The sequence below is a fragment of the Molossus molossus genome, unplaced genomic scaffold (assembly GCF_014108415.1).
Source record: "Molossus molossus isolate mMolMol1 unplaced genomic scaffold, mMolMol1.p scaffold_m16_p_24, whole genome shotgun sequence".
In the NCBI taxonomy this organism is placed as follows: domain Eukaryota; kingdom Metazoa; phylum Chordata; class Mammalia; order Chiroptera; family Molossidae; genus Molossus; species Molossus molossus.
The window spans coordinates 3,170,530-3,192,865 of record NW_023425360.1 but is presented as its reverse complement, the minus strand read 5'-3'; the positions used below and the strand labels follow the sequence as shown (position 1 = coordinate 3,192,865).

At 40.4% G+C, this 22,336-nt stretch overlaps 1 protein-coding gene across 2 annotated transcripts in view; it reads right to left on the bottom strand.

Annotated features, from left to right (window-relative positions):
* Positions 1-22,336, bottom strand: part of IQGAP1 (IQ motif containing GTPase activating protein 1) — a 93,976-nt gene that overhangs the window by 57,996 nt on the left and 13,644 nt on the right. For both annotated transcript variants that reach the window (XM_036277942.1, XM_036277943.1), the window contains exons 3-4: positions 3,246-3,402; positions 966-1,043 (exon numbers count right to left, since the gene is read on the bottom strand). In XM_036277942.1, the coding sequence (XP_036133835.1) occupies positions 966-1,043; positions 3,246-3,402 (235 nt within the window). The remainder of the gene's footprint in view (positions 1-965; positions 1,044-3,245; positions 3,403-22,336) is intronic.

Genomic DNA, 22,336 nt, shown 5'->3' with positions numbered 1-22,336 from the left:
ACTGTATACATTAAATATGTATAGTCGTTTGTATATCAATTACACCTCAATAAAGCTGTTTAAAAAAAAAAACTACAGCCATCACCAAAACTAAATATCTAAGAGTAAATGTCATTATATTGCCGCCATTGAAATATAAAATGACCCTTCATATACCCTAAAAATTTGGTTAATCTGAAGCTGGAAGATGAGACTTCTAAAATATTTCCTAAAGTCAAATTTTGATGTAATAACACTGTGAATAATTTAAAAACCACTGAATTGTAATGTGTGTGTGTGTGTGTGTGTGTGTGTGTGTGTATTTATTGATTTTTTAGAGAGAGAGATAGAAACATTGATGTGAGAAACACCGATCAGCTGCCTCCTGCACGCCCCCTACTGGGGATCGAGCTCATAACCCGGGCATGTGCCCTGACCAGGAATTGAACCAGGACCTCACTGAACCACACCGGCCAGGCTGAATTGTATACTTTAAAATAGTGAGTTTCATGGTTGTAAATTTTTTTAAATATGTTTTTATTGATTTGAGAGAGAAAGGGAGAGGGAGAAAGGAACATCCTTTGACTGCCTCCTACATGCCTCCTGCTGGGGATTGAGCCCAAAACCTGGCATGTGCCCTGACCAGGAATCAAACTGGTGATCTTTTGGTACATGGGACAATGCTCAATCAACAGAGCCACAATGGTCAGGGCTCATGGGTGTGAATTTTAATGTAACTCTACAATTTGATATAGTAAAAGTGAATGATATCACAGAATTTCTCTAGGGTGAGGTGAAGCAGGGATGAGAAATATAAAAGAAAAAGAACAAAACTATTTTCTGAGAAATAGAAGAAAGAGATCTTAAGTGCTTTTTTAAAAAAATCACCAAGGATTCAATTGAAAATAAAGAATACTTTCATAGGTAGAATGAGAACTCATGTCAAAACAGACCTAAGCCAGAACTATGACTATCATGTGAATTACCTTAGGCAAGCCAATCTCGTCCATGGCATTCAACCACTGAATCACATTATCAGTGTGTCGAAAGTGGAGGCCAGTCGCCTAGAACAAATAAAAGACCATTAGGCACTGTTGGCAATAGTGACACAAATACTAAATACAAGTTTTGTTGTGAGATTTTACAAGGTCCCCTTAGATTCAAGGTCTGTTTATAGTGTTATGTTCACATTCCAATCCCCAAAAGCCAAATCCACATCTTTGCTCCTCTCACTTAAGAACTATCCAGAGAGTCTTCCTGTGTCTAGTGTGCTCAACAGAACATGGTCTTTAGAATTCAATTATCTTGGATTCAGTTTCTTGCTTCGCCATCTACTAGTGACACTGGACAAGTCACTTCACCCTTTTGAGTCTGGATTTCCCATGTAGAACAACACCTACTTTACATGTTTGTTGTGAAGGTTAAATGAGTGTCTGGCAGAAAATACAAAGTGACAGATATTATTAAATATATTTAAATATCAGGGTTTTCATGCTACACATAAAATTTTCCCCTCTAAACCTCTATGTCTGTTATTTTTTAGAAAGATTTACTCTCGCCCTGGCCGGTTTGGCTCAGCGGTTAGAGCGTCGGCCTGCGGTCTGGAGAGACCCGGGTTCTGTTCCCACTAAGGGCATGTACCTCGGTTGCAGTTTGTCCCCGGCCCTGGTTGGTCGTGCGGGTGGCAGCCACTCGATGTGTCCCTTTCACATCGATGTTTCTCTCTCTCTCTCTCCCTCCTGCTCTATCTGAACAAAGAATGAAAAAGTGTCCTCGGGTGAGGATAAAAAAAAAAAAAAAAAGAAAGATTTACTCTCAAGAGGGCTACAGGCATAGGACTATTGTTTTCATTGCTGTTGCAGTCTCCACTCTTCCCTAACGTCTAGCTATTCTGTCCACATTTTACAGACTTGTAACAGAACAGGTCTAAAGCTGTCTTCACAGTAACTGCTTATTTAAAACTCAATATGTAAGAATTTGCTTTTTGATTAAGAAAAGTTTCTATTTGAAATTTTAATTTGGCTTAGGGTCTATATCTTCCTTGTTTTCCTTTAACTTTAAACATAAAATATAAAAATCTCTTTAGATTATATTCATCTCTAGCTCATTCTGAGTTCTGGCCAAATTCTTACGGTCAACCCCTCTTACATTTGCTCTTGGTTTTGCAATTTTCCACTGTCTTTTACACGCATCCTTTTGTCAAATAAGAGCTCACAGGAAAGCTTCCCACAGAAGCTTCTATAAACAACAGATTTTGGTCCTTGTTAACTAAGCAGTCTTCTTTTTTTTTAATCCTCACCCAGGGATTTTTTTTTTTTTTATTATTATTTTGTTCAGATAGAGTGGGAGGAAGAGAGAGAGAGAGAGAAACATCGACATGAAAGGGACACATCGAGTAGTTGCCACCCACATTACCCAACCAGGGCCGGGGACAAACCGTAACCAAGGTATGTGCCCTTAGAGGGAACTGAACCCGGGTCTCTCCAGACTGCAGGCCAACGCTCTAACCGCTGAGCCAAACCTGCCAGGGTTAAGCAGTCTTCTTTTTCAGGGCCTTAGACCACAAGAATCAAACCCTTTCACTTATCTCAATTTTCTGAAACTGGATTGCTTTCCCATTTTACCTTCAACTCTAATATCACAGGGTGATCTTTTTTTGCTAAAGTTGCTATTGCTTTCAATTTGCCAACAAATCTCAGTGCTTGGTTTAAATTAGATTTAAAGTAGTTCCCCTTCCCTGGCCGGTTTGGCTCAGCGGTTAGAGCGTCGGCCTGCGGTCCAGAGAGACCCAGGTTCGGTTCCCGCTAAGGGCACGTACCTCGGTTGCAGTTTGTCCCTGGCCCTGGTTGGGTCATGCGGGTGGCAACCACTCAATGTGTCCCTTTCACGTCGATGTTTCTCTCTCTCTCGCTCTCCCTCCCTCCCACTCTTTCTGAACAAAGAAACAAAAAAATGTCCTCGGGTGAGGATAAAAAAATAAGAATAAAGTAGTTCCCCTAGTTACTTCCTCTACCTTCTAATAAATAAAAAATTCATCAAGGACCTTGATGATATCCACCATCTTAAGAAATGCACCAGAAATACAGACAGCTGTATTGTTTTACTACCATACCTTGACTTTGCACTGTTTTCTCCACTCTGTCAGGTGTTTTGTTTTGTTGGAACAAACACACTTAAGCACATTTCTCAATAACTCTAAAACAGAATAAAGCATTTTAATCTCTCTCAAGTTTAAAACATTTAAGCATCAAGCCAGGAGGGCTCACCTTGTATCTGGTCTGCTCTCGGTCATAGATTTTCTTCAAGGATACCACTTTGGGAGAGAAGAAGTTTCCTAGTTTGGCAAGGTAGACGCCATTCCGAAGCCCCTCCTCCAGTTCTGTGGTAGGAGGCAGATCTTCCCCGAGACATGCTTCCATCCACCTGCACAAAGGGAGAGAAGACTTCAGAAAAGGCAGGAAGGTCTGAGGCATTCCTTAGAAAATCCAAGTTTAATTTCCATTCTCCTTGGAGACACTTAAGATGAAAATAAGCAACACTCCTTTAAGATCCAATTTCACACCCCTCCTTGTCCTGACCCAGTCAGATTTCAGAGGCAGAGAACTTAGGAAAATTCCTGAGAATAAATGCCACCTTTTCTACCCGACTTTCCTGCTGTAACAGGGCCAGCTGGCTCCCCAGGCCTGACTGCCCCATGAGCCTCGGATCCTTTCCCTCAGTCCTTAAATTACTCCTTAAGAATTCCTAAGAATAACTACTTGTAACTGAAGCCACCATCTCAACTGCTTCATTGCTGAAGTTCTCTTCTGGTTTTAGCATTCAGAACCCACAGTGAATTTCTAGGTTCAAGGTTTTATGGTTGTTTGGGGTTGCCAAAATAGTCAATTATCTCAGCTAAAACACTGAGGGTAACTCTAATGGAAGCAATAAAAATGAATGCTTAAGTGTGTTTCAGAGGAGAAGAGGTTGTAAAGGGGAAAGAAAAATTATATTTTCCCCCTCAAACACCTCTCACAAGATTTCAGGGAAGCCCAAGATAATAAATCAGAGTTTACTTGCATATGTTTTCTTTTTTTTTAATCCTCACCCGAGGATATTTTTCCATTTTTTGTACAGATAGAGTGGGAGGGAGAGAGAGGAAGGGAAAGAGAGAGAGAAACATCGACGTGAAGGGACACATCGAGTGGCTGCCACCCGCACGACCAACCAGGGCCGGGGACAAACTGCAACCGAAGTACGTGCCCTTAGCAGGAACCGAACCCGGGTCTCTCCAGACCGCAGGCCAACGCTCTAACCGCTGAGCCAAACTGGCCAGGGCTACTTGCATATGTTTTCTACAAACAGAAAGGTATGTAACTAAGACTTATACTACTACTTTTTGAGTTACAGAATCCTTTGAACAGCTAAGAAATACTATAGATCCTCCCCCAGAAAAAAAGGGTATATACATAAATATGTATTTCAGAGATTTCATTCACCCCACATTAAAACCTCTAATTTAAAATTATTACAAACCTGATGTTATCCCCACAATCTTTACCAATGGGGTAGGGGAATATCCCCAAATACTAGATGTTGCCTGGTCTGTTTCACTAGTGAAAATCTTGAAAAGCCAATGGAAAAAAAAATTCAAAGATACAGTAGACTAAAGTAAAAACTCGATTTGCTGCCAGGTAGAACATAAAAATGAAACATTTATAATGTTCACTGATACATAGAATTTTAAGTTAAAAGGCAAAATTGGAAGAAATATTTAAATATGCCATATTTTATATGGACAGACACACTTATCCATGAAAAATTATATAAAAACACTAACATGCCAAGAGAAAAACAGGCCAAACAGCATGCAAATGCATTTATAATCCATTTATGTATGTTTTATATAATTCTTTATATTAATAAAGTTGCTTGAAAAAAATAACAAAGTTGCTTAAAAGATATAAAATAGAGCTTGAATGTATCATTCTTTTATAATTGTTACTTTTATAATTAAGAATGACATTTCTTGTATTCTCTTTTCAAACTAAGATTACTACTCAGAATCTTTAAAACACAATAAGGAAAAGCAACAACTTACCTGTTTTTCTCAAGATCTATAGAACAATCACTGAACCTCATTTTCAAATCTATCCTACTTCTAAAATCTTAAATATTGGGCGGGGGGTGGGGAGCCACAGGGGAACAAATGAGTTTTCCAGAAGGGATACCATAGTAACTAAATTAGACAGCAACTTGTAACAGTTACAAAATCCAAACTATACTTGTGGAAGAGCCTAAAGACCAGAGGACAATGTGGGAAAGAATGTAGGTCATTGGTATGGAAATCAGTTGTAGTCTCAGGACAAACCTCATATAGTCATCCCCTCCAATATTTTACTGCTAAAGGATACAGCAAACAGCTCCTAGCAACCCAGTTCCCAGGGGACAGTCTAAGTTGTGATCTCATTAACAGGGACAAACTTAGAACAATTCTAGTGTAAGTCAGCAACAGCTCTTTGCCAGGTAACAATATGAAGAAGACATTACTTTTCTTCTCAAAATAAGATGAACACATAAGGAAGATGATGAATAAACAGCACAGTAAGTGCTTTTGCCTTGAATCAGAACCAGGTACCAAAGTTGTTCAGGCTTTCCTCTCCTCTGGGATTACTAGATCAATATCATAGTAAAAGGAGGGACCATGAGCCATCCCCCACAACCCTCTATCTGTGCCATCATTGGTCTAACTGCTACAAAACAGTCCTGATCAACAGCTTCATTAGGAAGTTTTCTATAGTGATGCAGAATGCCTTACACATCATCCAAGTGTCAGTCCAGAAGAAAAGCCAACTGTGATTTGGTGAAAATGGATAAGCAGAGTAAGAGAGCTAGAATAAACAGGCAGGCTATCATCAAAAAGACAAGAAATAACAAGAGTTGGGGAGGATGAGGAAAAAAGAGAACTATTGTACATTACTGGTGGAACTGCAAATTGGTGTAGCCACTGTGAAGGCAATATGGAAGTTCTTCAAAAAATTAAAAATAGGCCCAGCCAGTGTGGCTCAATGGATTGAGCATTGTCCCATGAACCAGGAGGTCCTGGTTCCATTCCGGGTCAGGGTACATGCCCGGGTTTCGGGCTCAATCCCCAGCAGGAGGTGAGCAGGAGGCAGCTGATCAATGTTTCTCTCTCACATCAATGTTTCTATCTCTCTCTCTCTCTCTCTCTCTCTCCCTCTCTCCTAAAAGAGCAATAAAAACATATTTTTTAAAAAACAGAACTGTTGCCCTGGCTGGTTTGGCTCAGCGGTTGGAGCGTCAGCCTGCGGTACAGAGAGACCCGGGTTCAGTTCCCGCTAAGGGCATGTTCCCGCTAAGGGTTGCAGTTTGTCCCCGGCCCTGGTTGGTCGTGCGGGTGGCAGCCACTCGATGTGTCCCTTCACATCGATGTTTCTCTCTCTCTCTCTTCCTCTCTCCCTCCCGCTCTATCTGAACAAAAAAAAAAAAAAAAAAAAATGGAAAAATGTCCTAGGGTGAGGATTAAAAAATAAATAAATAAATAAAATAAAATAAAAAACAGAACTGTCATATTACCCAGCCAGTCCTCTTCTGGGTATATAGTCAAAGGAAAGGAAAGGAAATCTATGTATCAAAGACAAGTCTGAACTCCCCTGTTCATTGCAGCATTATTCCCAATAGCCAAGATATGAAAACAATCTGACTGCCCATCGACAAATGAATAAATAAAGATGTGGGGGTGGTGTGTGTGTAAAATGAAATGTTATTCAGCCATGAGAAAGAAGAAAACCCTGCCATTTGTGACAACATAGATGGAACTTCAGGGCATTATGCTAAGTGAAATATGCTAAGAGAAAAGACAAATATTGCATGGCATTACTTACTAACTATATGGTCCTTTCACAATGTATACGTATAAAAAAACCCACAACGATGTACACTAAAAATATCTTACCATTTTGTATGTTAATTATACCTCAATAAAGCTGAAATAAAAAATAAAATAATTGCCCTGGCCAGTGTGGCGGGCTTATTTGGTTGAACATCATCCTGTACACCAAAAGGTGTTGGGTTTGATTCCTGGTCAGAGCACATGCCCAGGTTGCAGGTTTGATCCTCAGTTGGGGTGGAGAGTGTGTGGGAAGCAACTGATCAATGTTTATGGTTTTGACCCTCCCCCTCCTTCCCTTCCTCTCTCTGGAATCAATTTTATTTTTTAATTAAAAAAATAAAAACCCGGGCTGGTTTGGCTCAGCGGTTAGAGTGTCAGCCTGCGGTCCAGAGAGACCTGGGTTCAGTTCCCACTAAGGGCATGTACCTGGCCCTGGTTGGGTCGTGCGAATGGCAGCCACTCGATGTGTCCCTTTCACGTCGATGTTTCTCTCTCTCTCTTTCCTCTCTCTCCCTCCCGCTCTATCTGAACAAAAAATGAAAAAATGTCCTCGGGTGAGGATAAAATAATAATAATAATAATAATAATCCATGCACAAAATAAAAATCATTGGCCAACCCAATTTCTTACCAATTTTCATGCTTCACACCGCCTTAACAATATTCATAGACTCTCACAGTTAGAAAGCTCATTAAAGATCTAGTCTATACCAACTCCTCCACTCCCCTTTCACCTCCACTCCCTCTCTTACTTTCATGCCCTAATGCTCCCAAAACATCTCAGTCAAATCATGGTGCAGGCACAGCACTGCCACGGCTGGAGTGCAAGGGAAACACTGGGAGGTAAAGATGGAAAGTGAGCGGGCTGGATGGTACAAGGCTCCTCTGTCAGGCTATGAAGCCTTTCTTTCATGGCCGTGAGGGACCCTGCAGGGTTTTAAAGGGGGATGGCCTGAGCAGGTCTGTTTTCAGAAAATCACTCTAACAATGTGGGAGTTCACATTTTTCTTCAAGCACAAGTACAAATGTTTTAACAAGTCACTTAAACACAAAGTTCTGAGCAAGTCTTAACAAGTGGTAATGTGACATCAGCACACCCTACCTGTGATCAGGACTCTCAGCCATGGCCACAACAAAAGTCCTGTATTTCTTTCAGTATTTCCCATAAGAGTGAAGAAAATAGCCCTGGCCAGTTTGGCTCAGCGGTTGAGCGTCGGCCTGCGGACCAGAGAGTCCTGGGTTTGGTTCCCGCTACGGGCACGTACCACAAAAAAAAAAAAAAAAAGAGTTGAAGAAAATGGAGGAAAGAGTTCTTAGTCCTTCCTCTTATAGCATGGGACAGAAACTTTCAACATTTTATCCTCCTCAATGGTTCATTTTCTATATAAGTAACACTAAAAAAATAATCTCTGTCCTGACTTTGCATGAAATATCTCACTTGACACTTGCAAAAATCAATAACGTAAACAGATTATTGATCTTATTTTACCGATAAGGAAATCACGGGCTCCTAAAAGTAAAGTAATCTGTCCAAGACTACCCAGCTTGTAAGTGGCTAAATTCACTCTTGAACCCTAGTTGGTGTGATTCTAAAGCCCAAACTCCATTGCTACAATATATTGCCTCCTTCAAAAATGACAGCTACTACCTACTGAACACTCACTAACAAAGGTACAAGTTCTGAAGCTGGACTTCCTGAAGCAACCCACACCACAGTACACGACCTCATTCACGATCCTACTCTATCAAGAACCAAGAGATGGGCATACTAAATATTAAACACTGGTGAGGTAGACACAATTAGGGTGAAAAATGAGTGCATATATAAAAGTCTGTCTTTCGTATCATTACATAATTCTCGTAAATAATTTCTTAAAATTTTTATTTATTCATTTGAGAGAGAGAGAGAGAGAGAGAGAAACACTGCTTTGTTGTTCCACTTACTGATGCATTCATTCACTGGTTGATTCTTGTATGCACCCTGACTGAAGATCAAACCTGCAACCTTGCCCTGGCCAGTTTGACTTAGTGGCTATAGCATCAGTCTGTGGACCAAAGAGTTGTGGGTTTGATTCCAGTCAAGGGCATGTACCTTGGCTGTGGTTCAATCCCCGGCCCTGGCCCTGGCCATGGTCAGGGTGGTGCGGGAAGTGGACAGTCAATGTGTCTCTTTCTCTCTCTTTCTCTCCTTCCCACTCTGTCTGAAGATAAATAGAAAAATATCCTCGGATGAGGATTAAAAACAACAACAACAAACCCCAACCCTTGACTTATCTGGACAATGCTCTAACCAACTGAGCTACCCAGCCAGGGCTCTCATAAATAATTCTTATATACCTTTCATATTTAGACTATTGGGGGGTAATCCTCACCCAAGGATACTTTTCCATTGATTTTTTTTTTAGATAGAGTGGAAGAGAGGGAGGGAGGAAGGGAGAGATCAATCTGAGAGAGACACACAGATTGGCTGCCTCCTACACAACCCCAACTGAGGCCGGGGATGGAACCTGCAACGTAGGTATGTGCCCTTGACCAGAATAAAAACCCACAACCGTTCAGTCTATGGGTCAATGCTCTAACCACTGAGCAGAACCGGCCATGGCATATTTAGACTACTTTTATAAAGCTTTGTTTTATGCATATTTTTAATCAATTTTCAAAAAAAATCTACTCATGTCCATTCAGGAAACATTTTTAATGTACCACTCCGTGCAACACTTATAAAATGTGCTGAATAGCCCTGGCCATTTTGGCTCAGCAGTTAGAGCTTTGGCCAGCAGACCAGAGAGACCCGGGTTCAGTTCCCACTAAGGGCACATACCTCGGTTGCAGTTTGTCCCCAGCCCTGGTTGGGGTCATGTGGGTGGCAATCAATCGATGTGTCTCTCTTACATTGATGTTTCTCTCTCTCTTACCCCCTCTCTCCCTCCAGCTCTATCTGAAGATGAATGAAAAAAAAAAAAAAAATGTCCTCTGGTGAGGATTAAGAAAAAAAAAAGTGCTGAATACCTGTCCCCACCATTAAAGAGACCACCCTCTTGGAACAGAGATGCTTAACCAAAGCTACAATAGGTAATGATATCTGAAGTAGGCTTTGTAAGATGAATTGTCTTTAGAGGTGAACAATGGGAAAAGGAAACATTTAAGATAAAGGGAACAAGATGGACAAAGAGCCAAAAGGCATGAAAACAAATGGCATATTTAGAGAATGACAAATCATTGTGCTGGAGGACTAGGTGGAGATGTGTCTGGAACATAGTATTTAATCTGCAGGCAATTGGAACCAGGAACGTTTTCAAATAGAAGAACGACTGACAACTATACTTTAATTAAAATTTTTTAATTGAATAATAAAAAATGTTTAAAGAGTGGCTTGGTAGATCTGAGATGTAGAACAGTAACTAGGACAACAGCATGGAAGACAGATTCAAGAGAGAAATATTAGGCAACTATTTCAGGAATCCAGGTGAGAGATAATAAGGTCTTTAACTAGGGCAATGTTGGAAACAGAAAGAAAAATGACAACGAATTACAACAACCGGAAGAATGGAGCCTCTGTGAAGATCTGTTAGATGGGGGAAGGGGGTTAGGAGGGCATAGGGGAAGATGAAGTCTTTACAGATAACTGGGAAAGAAAAAAAGCATAGTTAGCTCCTGACCTCACATTTTGCCACTGACACTAAACATCAAATGGATTAGAGATTTTAAAAATAAAAGGAGGGGGAAAAATATAGATAGATGAATGATTCTACAATTCTGAAATGGGAAAGGCCTTTCTAAACAAGACTATGGAGGCAGAAATCATAAAGGAAGAAGGGAAAAAATGGCTAAACAAAAAGCACTTAAACTTCTATTAAGTTCATTTTTAAAAATTAAATGGAAAGATAAACTGGAGGGAAATTTTATAACCTATAACAAGGAACTAATAATCTCCTATAGTCTTTATATTATATATACATTTTAAATGCTTGAAATAAATAAAATAAATACTTCCCTAGAAAAAAATGGGTTATAAACACAAAAGGGCAATTCACAAAAGATTATAAATGGCCAGTAATTACAAGAAAAAATTCTTAAACTCACTACTAATCAAAGAAATGCAAATTAATGTAACAATAACACCATTTTCAGCTATCACACTGGCAAAGATAAAAAAGCATGACAGCAACTTACTGCTGTTGGGTATGTGGGAAAACCCCACATTCTCACACTGTTCCAGAAAAAATCTGGCAACATGTACCTTCTATAGTAAACTTGCAGAAACTTCTATAAAAGGGAAAAGCTTGTTTTATTTTTAAACAATGATTTGGTGACTTGTGGCATGGATGACTAAATAAAAGATGATGCCATTAAAAAAGGCTGGGGACAAACTCAGGAGAGACCAGGCTGGAAACCTAGGTTTGAAAAATGGCACCACGAGAGTGGATGAGCTCGCCAGAGAAACAGATGGTACAGAAATAAAAACGGCTAACAATGACATTACAGAGAAAGAACAGCCACAATAATAAAATAAGAATCATGAGAGAATCACATGATGGCCATCAAGGAAGGACAATTTTTCAGGAAGCCAGAAGAGGTCACCAATTTCAATGCTGCAGAGACAGGTGGCAGAGAGAAAAGGACATGACAAATGGGGAAGAAATGTCATCTGTGACCCCAAATAAGGGTAGTCTCAGTAGACTGAGGCAGGAAGAGTGAGATTACTATAACCAGAAAAGTAACTATAGTTGGGGAACTAGAGAGAGCAGATATAGACTTCTTGATTTCAGAAGGTTGAAGGAGGGAAAAAAAAAAAGGGTTAGTCTGAGGAGGTGGCATGTCCAAGGAAGGAGTGTCTGACTTAGGGTGTGTCTCTCTGTCTATGTCTGTCTTTCTGTCTCTCTCTCTCTCTCTCATGACTGAAGAAGTACTAATTTGCAGCCAGCAAGAAAAAAAAAACAAGTGAAAGAGGGACTAAAAACACAAGAAATAAAGAACAAGCCCTGGCCGGTGTGGCTCAGTTGGTTGAACATCATCCCATGTACCCAACAGGTGGCAGGTTCCATTCCCAGTCTGGCCTGGGTTTCAGGCTCCGAACCCCAGGAGGGGGCGTGCAGGGGGCCAATCGCTGTTTCTCTCTTTCCCCCTCTCCCTTCCTTTCTTTCTAAAATCGATAAAAACATATTTTTTAAAAAAGAAATAAAGAACAAAAGAAAGCGAGCTTCTGCAGCTAGCTATGGTAAGGAACATGCCCACTTCTTCCTTAAGAGGGAAGGAAATGAGACTTATCCAACTAACCTCTCTGAGCTTCAGTTTTCTGTCTGTAACACAGGATTAGGAATGGCACCTATTCTCATAAAATTGCTGTAAAGATTAACTGAGCTAATGTACACATGCACCAGCAGGCTCTAAATAATAACAGCTATGTATCTGTGTGTGTATATGTGAGTATGTGTGTGAGATAGCTAGATCCCATAAATAAAACCTACCTCTGTAGTTAACACCCAGTAACTTGCATAATAATACCTGTCTACCTTGTCCCACTGATAACATTTGTCAAAGGGAGTACATACTTGGCCCTACCCATTCCACCACTCAGTAAGACAAAGAAATGACTATTGGAGAACTCCACTGTGGTAAGCCTAAAACAAGCCCAGACCAAGAACATATGGAGAAAAGAATCAGAATGTGAATTCGGGGTTGGAAAGAGGAAACCAGTTGAACAAGTTCTGCAGAGCACATGACTTCAGTGGTTTCCCAGCTCTGTGCAATACAGAAGGGGAACCTACCAATGCCGGAACTGACTACTACAAACCACTGAAATTCAGTTCCTCCAGGAACAGCCACTCTGCTACCACACCCAGTTTGTAGAGCAAATGCCCCCAAAGCCCAGGGTTACTCCCTATTAACCCTGTCCCCCAAGTTGGGCCATCTTTCCTTGAAATTAGGATTCTAATCTGAACACCATCTAGGCACTGGGAACAGCCTAGCAATTTCAATAGTTTGGGGTAAGAACAAGTCTCGAGAGAAAGGAATGTAGAGTATTCAATTAAGCATTCCTTGCCATATGAAGAAGAAAGGGAATTAGGGCAGGTTTCCCAGAGAAAAGGACACCGAGGACTGTGTGTATGTGTGTGTGTAATGGAGGAGAACACATCTGGCAAAGGCAGGAGCATGTGCAGATCCTTTGAAGGATTAGAAGCAGGAATGAAATGATCGAATCTGACTTAAACGATAAGTATGGGTTAGGAGGAGGAACCAGTAAGAGCTGAGGAAGTACTAACTGCAGTGATCTAGGCAAGAAATGATACAGGCTTGTTTTCCAAGTCATGTAAGCAAAATGAGATATCTTGATAGTATCTGTTTGAAAAGAAACTTCTGAGTATAAATTAAACCAATCTTAACAGCTATAGGAATAAGTGAGAAACAGAAAGGAAACTTTTTTCTTCTTAAGTAACTTATTTAAGCTCTGTGTTTCTTTTTTTTCTTTTTTTTTTTTAATATTTTCTATTGATTTTTTAGAGAGAGGGGACGGGAGAAAGAGACAGAAACACTGATCAGTTGCTTACTGCATACCCCCTACTGGGGATCGAGCCTGCAACCCAGGCATGTGCCCTGACCAGGAATCAAACCAGGACCTCTCAGTCCATGGGATGACACTCAATCCACTGAAGCTCTGTGTTTCTTGATATCTAATGTAGATCCATCCCCAAGCAAATCACTTCACTCTTTGAGTATGATAAGGTATGTCAAGTCTATTTGCCAAAATTAAACATCTAATTGTTATCATATTTTAAGAGTCCACTGGGGTGATGAAAACTGGACTATAATGACAGTCGCACCACTCAGTAAATTTACCAAAAATCATTAAGGTGTATATTAAAAACAGAAGAATTGCCCTGCCTGGTTTGGCTCAGTGATTAGAGTGTCAGCCTGCGGACCAAAGAGTCACAGGTTTGATTCCAGTCAAGGGCACTTGCAGTTTGGTCCCCGGCCCTGGTCGGGGTCGTTTAGGAGGCAACCAATCGATGTGTCTCTCTCACATCAATGTTTCTTTCTCTCTCCCCTCCAGCTCCACACTCTATCTGAATATTAATGGAAAAATATCTTCAGGTGAGGATTTAAAAAAAGAAAAAGAAAAGAAAAATGAAAGAATTTTATGCCATGTAAATTATACTTCAGTGAAGCTTTTTACAAGTTCCCTGGGCTAAGAGGGTTAACTATTTACTCCCACACTAAGCCTTCAGATGCAGAGCCTAGTGAAACATCACCGTTTTTGGGCTATCTATCCATTCGCCTCTACTTTGAGACATATCAAGAAGCAGGAAAGACCTTTTAACCTTAAAGGACAAAAAGAAAATCTTCAGACTGAGTTAAACCTTGATGATAGCTAAGTCTCAGTAGCTGCAGCCTAACCACTGCTGGTTGTGAGCAGCATTCAAGAAACAGATGCATCACCCTGGCCCACTTTGCCCAGTGGTTAGAGCACTGGCCCTCAGACCAAGGGGTCTTTGGTTTGATTCCTGGTCAAAGGCACGTCCTAGGCTGCAGGTTCAATTCCCAGCCCAGCTTGGGGTCAGATGGGAGGCAATCAATTAATGTGTCTCTCTCACATCTCTGTCTCTCTTTCCCTTCCCTCCTCCCACTTTATCTAAAAATTAACAGAAAAATATCCTCAGGTGAGAATTTTAAAAAAAGAAAGGCCCTGGCCAGTTTGGTTCAGCAGTTAGAGCAACAGCCTGCGGTCCACAGAGACTCAGGTTCGGTTCCCACTAAGGGCATATACCTCGGTTGCAGTTTGTCCCCAGCCCCAGGTGGGGTTGTGCGGGAGGCAGCCACTAGATGTGTACCTTTCACATCGATGTTTCTCTCTCTCTCTCTCCCTCTCCTTCCCATTCTATCTGAACAAAAATGGAAAAATGTCCTCGGGTGAGGAAGGAAGGAAGGAAGGAAGGAAGGAAGGGAGGGAGGGAGGGAGGGAGGGAGGGAGGGAGGGAGGGAGGGAGGGAGGGAGGAAGGAAGGAAGGAAGGAAAGAAAGAAAGAAAGAAAGAAAGAAAGAAAGAAAGAAAGAAAGAAAGAAAGAAAGAAAGAAAGAAAGAAAGAAGTCCTCTGCAAGGCAAAAGACAGGTACATATTTCTTTGCAAAAGCAATTCTCTGAGTCACTCCCTCCTGGCAGCTACGAAAGCCCGGGGGAACAAGGAGAGCCTGTAGAGCAAGTGTTATGTCAAAAATTTAATTTTCAAATCTACTAATTAGTAAGAACATGCCAGGAGGAGGGGTTAACTATGATACTTATTAAAGACATGGTCCTTGCCCTCTTAGGCTCACAGTATATTAAGGAAAAGTATAAGGCACTTACATTGGGATAAAAGCTATTATAAAGGTACATAGGGGTGCTACAGAAGCAAGAGGGGAGCATCCAACTCTAGGTCAGTTTCCTGGAGGAGGTGCTACCTAAATTATTTTCTTAGATAGGTAATATATTTACACAGGTCAAAATTCAAATAGTATAAAAAGCTACCCAGTTAAAAGGAAGAAAACTTCATGAAGTGAACATGTAAGAGTGTCATATGCTGCCGATATTAAGAAAGAAGGTCCTGAAAACTTTCCAATGGTTATAAGCAATTAGGTCAAGGGTGAGCTCAGCAAGAGAAATTTCACTGGGGAAAAGGAGGGCACATGAGTCACACCCACATAAGTTAAGGTAAAGAAGTGATGGTACAGGGAGTAAAGACACGTTTTCCTCGAAGGAAAAAAAGGGACAACAGCTACAGTAAGATCTGGTATTAAGGGAGTATATCTTGAATGAATGAGCATGTTTGTGTACTAAGGAGAAAACATTAGAAGAAAAAAGGCAAATTATAGTTAAGAAACTAATACTGGAGTAGGGACCCTAGGAGATAAGAAAAGAGAGGATCCAGACTACAGATAGAACTGAGTCTTTGGAAGAAAGAGAATTCTCCCATTGCTATAGGGAAAGAGCTCAAGTTGGCGTGTTAAATGAGACAATGGGATAAATTTGTTAGGGACAGAAAAATTGAGAGAGTTTGTAGAGAAAATAGAGGTCATCAAGCTGTAATATGGGAAGCTAGGGATAGAGATGACTACTGAGAATCAAGATTTGGCTAAAAGGTTGGATCAGCCTCATTCATCTCTGACAACTCAAATGTTACTTTCAAAAGTCACATCTTCCATGATCTACCATTGGAAATAATCTCTTCTTCCTCAGACTTCTTCTAACCTTTCCTATGGCACTTTGTTATCTCTTTAACTCTTTTTTTTTAAAGTCCATCCGTGGTGGTATTTATTTATTTATTTATTTATTTATTTAATCCTCACCCGAGGACATTTTTCCTCTTTTTGTTCAGATAGAGTGTGAGGGAGAGAGAGGAAGAGAGAGAGAGAGAGAAACATCGACGTGAAAGGGACACATCGAGTGGTTGCCACCCGCACTACCCATCCAGGGCTGGGGGACAAACCGCAGCCAAGGTACGTGCCCTTAGCAGGTCTCTCTGGACCGCAGGCTGACGCTCTAACCTCTGAGCCAAACTGGCCAGGGCTGTATCTCTTTAACTCTTAATATAGTTATTTAAATATATAAGGGTAGAATCTTTTTCTGACTTACCTTTGAAGCATGGTGCTCTACAAATAAGTGCTGAATGGCACAAACTGTTCCTGGTCTCCATGATGACCAAATAATAAAAAGAAATTCACCTAAGCTCTCAGCACCACAATACTGAAACTCTCTTCATCACCATAACCCCCACATTCCCTTCCCACACTCTGCAGCACCAATTCAACTGAACAATAATCCTAAGCATCTACTTTGTGGGAAAGCACTGTGGAAGGAGGTGTGGATACCAAGAAGTAGGAAAAAACAGTCTGAACCCTAAGAAATGCAAAAAAAATAAGACAAGTATCTGTGTGCTTAGGCTTCCTACTCACCCACACCATTCCGGCTTATGATGCCAAACTCAGCCATCAAATATTTCCTCATCTAAACTCCCACATTTCCTTGGCAACCATATATTGCCTTATGACATTAGTTAGACTTTTCATCCTTTGATGTTGAGTAACTTTAAATGGTTACACCCTGTCTGCCCAATCAATCTGTAAGCCCCCTAAGGGCAGGACTGGTTACACTTTCACATCTCCAGTTCCACCAGAAGGTCCTGAACAATGAAGGAGCTCAAAACTGGTTTTTACCAGTTTTATTTCATTGAAAGTATTTTCTCCAATTTTTTTGGCCCATATCAGAAAAAGAGAGAGAAAGAGCAATTCAAAGCCATTCAAAATAAAAATACTGCCCTGGCCAGTTTGGCTCAGCGGTTAGAGCATCGGCCTGCAGTCCAGAAAGACCCGGGTTCGATTCCCGCTAAGGGCATGTACCGGGGTTGCAGTTTGTCACCGGCCCTGGTTGGGTCGTGTGGGTGGCAACCACTCAATGTGTCCCTTTCACGTCGATGTTTCTCTCTCTCTCTCCCTCCCTCCCTCCCACTCTATCTGAACAAAATACGGAAACATGTCCTTGGGTGAGGATTAAAAATATATATATTTTTTAAAAATGCAAAATAAAAATATTTTTTAAGGATTACACAGGAAATGAAAATAAAAATTGTTTTAAGTAACATGAGAAAGCATTTAGGTTAGAACATAATCTCCCATTAACTGTTATACAGTCTATGTTTGAAAATCTGCAACATGGGTTTTTCCAAATCAGGTTTTTGGGAATTCATTTTTAAAAAATTCTTATTGTTATAAAGTTCTCATATTAAGCAGATTTCCATTGCCCAATTCTGTTCCTCTGATACTACACATGAAAAATTGAATCCCTCTTCTATTTTTCAGGAATTTTTTTAATAATGTAGACATAGTGTTAACAGTTGAATTAATTCTTGTGCAGGATGACAGGATGAACTAAGATTCTGTTTCTATATTCCCTCTAAATCTTGTTTCCTTATTACATAATCTCAGCCTTTTCAATCATTCTTCATCCATCAGAATGTATAGACCCTATATTATCCTGGTCATGCTCATCTAACATGCCCTAGTCCTGGAGCAATAACCAACTCAACTAGTGGACCAACACCCACTGGCAGGTTCTATGTTGAAAAGGATTCTAGCCTATCAGCAGTACCTGCTGTGGGTGTGAAAGAATACCACCTCATCTCTGTCATCCCTGCTCTAAATTATCAAGGTCCCTCTTAAAGCATAGCCTCCTGCCCTGGCCGGTTTGGCTCAGTGGTTAGAGCGTTGACCTGTGGTCCAGAGAGACCCGGGTTCGGTTCCCGCTAAGGGAACATACCTTGGTTGCAGTTTGTCCCCAGCCCTGATTGGGTCGTGCGGGTGGCAACCACTTGATGTGTCCCTTTCACATCCATGTTTCTCTCTCTCTCTCTCTCTCCCACTCAATCTGAACAAAAAATGGAATAATGTCCTCAGGTGAGGATAAAAAAAAAAGCATGGCCTCCAACTGAAGACAACTTCAGGTAGCCTCTGATTAGCACAGAGGACCACAGAACCATCTCTTCCTTTGCTGCATTCTCCACATTTCTGATAATGAGTTAATAAACATCTCACATTTGTTTCATTTTCTTTTATGTTCTCACTAATGCTATTTCTCTCTTTATTATGTACTTAGACACTCTATTTTTTGAACCCTAATGTAGAGCATCACATTTATCAGTACTAGATTCAAGGTATTTGAAAGCAAAACTTGTCGCACAGTGTATCAACCATCCCTTGAGCAACAAGTCAAACTCAAGTGTGATCAGTACATCATTGATGCATTCTTTTTTTTTTTTATTTTTCTCCTTTATTGATTTTAGAGAGAGAGGAAGTGAGAGAGAGAAAGAGAGAAAAACATCGACTGGCCTCCTCCAGCATGCCCCCCACTGGGGATCGAGCCCACAACCTGGGCATGTGTCCTGACCAGGAATCGAACTGGTGATCTCCTGGTGCATGACCTCCTGGTGCATGGGTCGACACTCAACTGCTAAGCCACATTGGCTGGACCACTAATGCACACTTAAATCCCACTAAAAATGTTTTATATAGAACATGCCCTAAAGAACTTTCTTTGAATTAAAAACTTAGCAGCACCTTTTTCTATTGAGATAAAATACACATAACATTTTTAACCATTTTAAAGTATGAAATTCAGTGGTTTTTAGTATATTCACAATGTTGTGCAACCATCATGACTATCTAATTTCAGAAAATTTTTGCTACCCAAAAAGAAACCCCACACCCATTCAGTAGCCACTCCCATCTAGCAGCTCTTTTTGAATATGGTTTATTTACCTAGAAACAAATCTTAATTACATTACAATCTAGTCCACATTTATCCAACCTGTCTGGAAAAAGTATCACAAGACAGGCCTTACTGAAATCTAAACATTATAGTGTTTCTCTGAGTCACCAATCTGGTGACCTTGTCCAAAAGGAAATGATGTTAATATGACAAGGCCTTTACAGGGAGTCCTAGATGACTCCTAAGCATCACTTCTTTTCTCATTAAGTGCCCATAAGCCATCCATTTGATAGTATGCTATGAAATGTTGGCAGAGACTAGTTCACTAGATTACGATCTGTGATTATCTTCTTTCCTTTTTAAATAATTACTACATTTGCACTCCCCCACTTTTAAAAAACATACTCCTGTTCTTCACAATGCCTTTAAGATCCTGCAACAGTTCAGCAATTATATCTATCCAATTAGTATAATAATGGCTTTAAGTTCTAAAAGCCAAGAACATGAGAACTCAATGGAGAACAGAAGGAAACTACAGATAAAACATAAAACAGTTGAGAATTGACCATGAACATGTCCCAAATTCTTACTTGCAATAGTCCTTCAAATCCATTATTCTTACAGAGAACAATATTTCCCAAACCAGTGTACCCTGGAACACCAGTCTTGATTTCCATGAAAAATGAGTCTGACAGGAAATGAAGTTTGAGGAATATTGCTTCCACTCTCCTCTTCCTTGGAGACAGAATTACAGCCTATCATAAAGAATCTAAATAATCTACCAGGTCAACAATCTATTTAATGTGATTTACTAGAGTATTTCTAAAACTTATTTAACCACTGAATCCTTTCATCCTTAATGCTGAGCACTCATTAATAGAATACACCTCACCCTGGCAGGTTTGGCTTAGCGGTTAGAGCATTGGCCTGAGGACCAAAGGGTCTTTGGTTCCATTCCAGTCAAGGGCATGTGCCTGGGTTGCAAGTTTCCCTGGCTTCAACCAGGGCTGTTCAGGAGGCAACCGATCATTGTGTCTCTCTCACATTGATGTTTCTCTCTCTCCCTCCCTCCCTTCCTTCTACTCTCTCTTTACAAATAAATAAACTAGACCTCAAAAATAATGATGTAGAAAGTCAGCCATACAGTTTTCAAATCCCAAACTGTACCCTCCTCTAACACAAAAAATAAATTGTTAGTTTGGCCAATATGTTCATCTCTTCACAGTACATATGTCAAAGCAGTTAATCTACAACCTGTTCTTTCCCTGGCCGCATGGCTCGGTTGGTTAGAGCATCGTCCCAATATGCCAAAATTGCAGATTTCATCCCTAGTCAGAGCACATACAGGAAGCAACCAATAAACGCATAAATGGGTAGAACAACAAAATCAGTGTTTCTCTCTCTCTCTTGCTGTCTCTCCCTTCCCCACCTCTCTCAAATCAATCAATATAAATAAATAAATAAATTCTTAAAACTTGTTCTCTCAATGCCAACTTCATTATATACTATTAATCTTTGTAACATCACAATACATCTTGCTTAAAAGCACTCTGGAAAATTCTAACCAAATTCTCTAAAAGAAAATTTAAGCCATATGTTTCAAAAATCTCTACAGTTGAAGCTGCCTTGTTCTGAAAAAAAATTGTCTCAATTCATAAACTAGAGAGTATGGCAAACTCCAGAGCACATTCATAAGAAGATAAAAAATTTTAAAATTAATTAAAAAAAAAGAAAAGAAAACTATCTTCAGCTGAGGATTAACCCCCCCCAAAAAAATGTTTTACTTCTTTATGTTACTAATTAATGATCCCTAGCAAAAGACTGATACTTTCTACTTTATGAATAAATACCTATCATAATAATAGTATTTCCTTCTACTATAAAGTCTCACAGTTTTTCTGAAAACCAGAGTTCTCTCAGTCCCCAAACATCTGTCCTAATAGAAGCCAAGCCCTGGGCTGGCAGCTGCCTCTCCAATGCTCCCTTCTGCTTTTCGTTATGATTTCCAATGAGTCAACAGGAAAGTATTCTGAGTAAAGAAGAAATAGAGGCCTTTCCTCCACCCACACCACCAAAAAATACAGTTCTCGCCAAATGATCCAAGGCAATTTCCAATCCAATTTGCCACTCCTGTCTGCATGAGATCATTATTTAAACACACACACACACACACACACACACACACACACACACACATACACACATACACACAGCACACAAGCAATTGGGAAAAAGGAAACTGAATCAAAAGCAGATATCAGGTTATGAAGAAGAAAATGAATCGGGAACTCTCTAGCCTCCCCAGAGTCACTGTATATAACTACATAACCTCTACTGCATCCACTTCCACTTCTGGGGAGACCGAATCAGTGAGCAAGATTTAGGTCAAAAAAAGTCAAATATACACATTTATCACAGGCCAATTATCATGTTTCTAAACACCTGTAAAAAAAATCACTTAACTCAGATTTTACATTTACTGTATTTCTTATAAGCATGAATGGACAAATCTTTCACCAATCAACAAACATTGAACAGCTGTTCAGGTAAGTCTATCACTGACTTCAGCTCTGCACCCAACTTAAAAAATATAAGACAGCCCAGCTGGTGTGGCTCAGTGGTTGAGCGTCAACCCATGCACCAAGAGGTCGCCAGTTTAATTCCCAGTCAGGGCACATGCCCAGGTTGTGGGCCAAATCCACAGTGGGGGTCATGCAACAGGCAGCCAATTGACGTTCTCTCTCATCGGTGTTTCTATCTCTCGCTCCCTCTCCCTTCCTCCCTCTCTAAATATCAACAAAGAAAGAGAAATTAAAAAAAAAAAATACATAAGAAATCAGAGACTTGCTCTCACAGTCACAGTGACAGGTGACTCTCAGTGCCTGTAGAAGGTGACAGCACTAGGCACTGGTGTCACACAGACCTGGGCTTGAATTCCACAGATAGTTACATGACCTTGAGACAAGTGATACTAACTTATTTATGTCCTCTTTTTTTTTAATCCTCACCTGAGGATATTTTTCTATTTATCTTCAGACAGAGTGGAAGGGAGAGAGAAAAAAAACATCGATATGAGAGGGACATATTGACAGGTTGCCTCCTGCATGACCTCAACCAGGGCCAGGGACAAACTGCAACCGAGGTACATGCCCTTGACTGGAATCAAACCCGTGACTCTTTGGTCCGCGGGCCGACGCTCTATGCTGAGCCAAACCAGCCAGGGCACATTTTT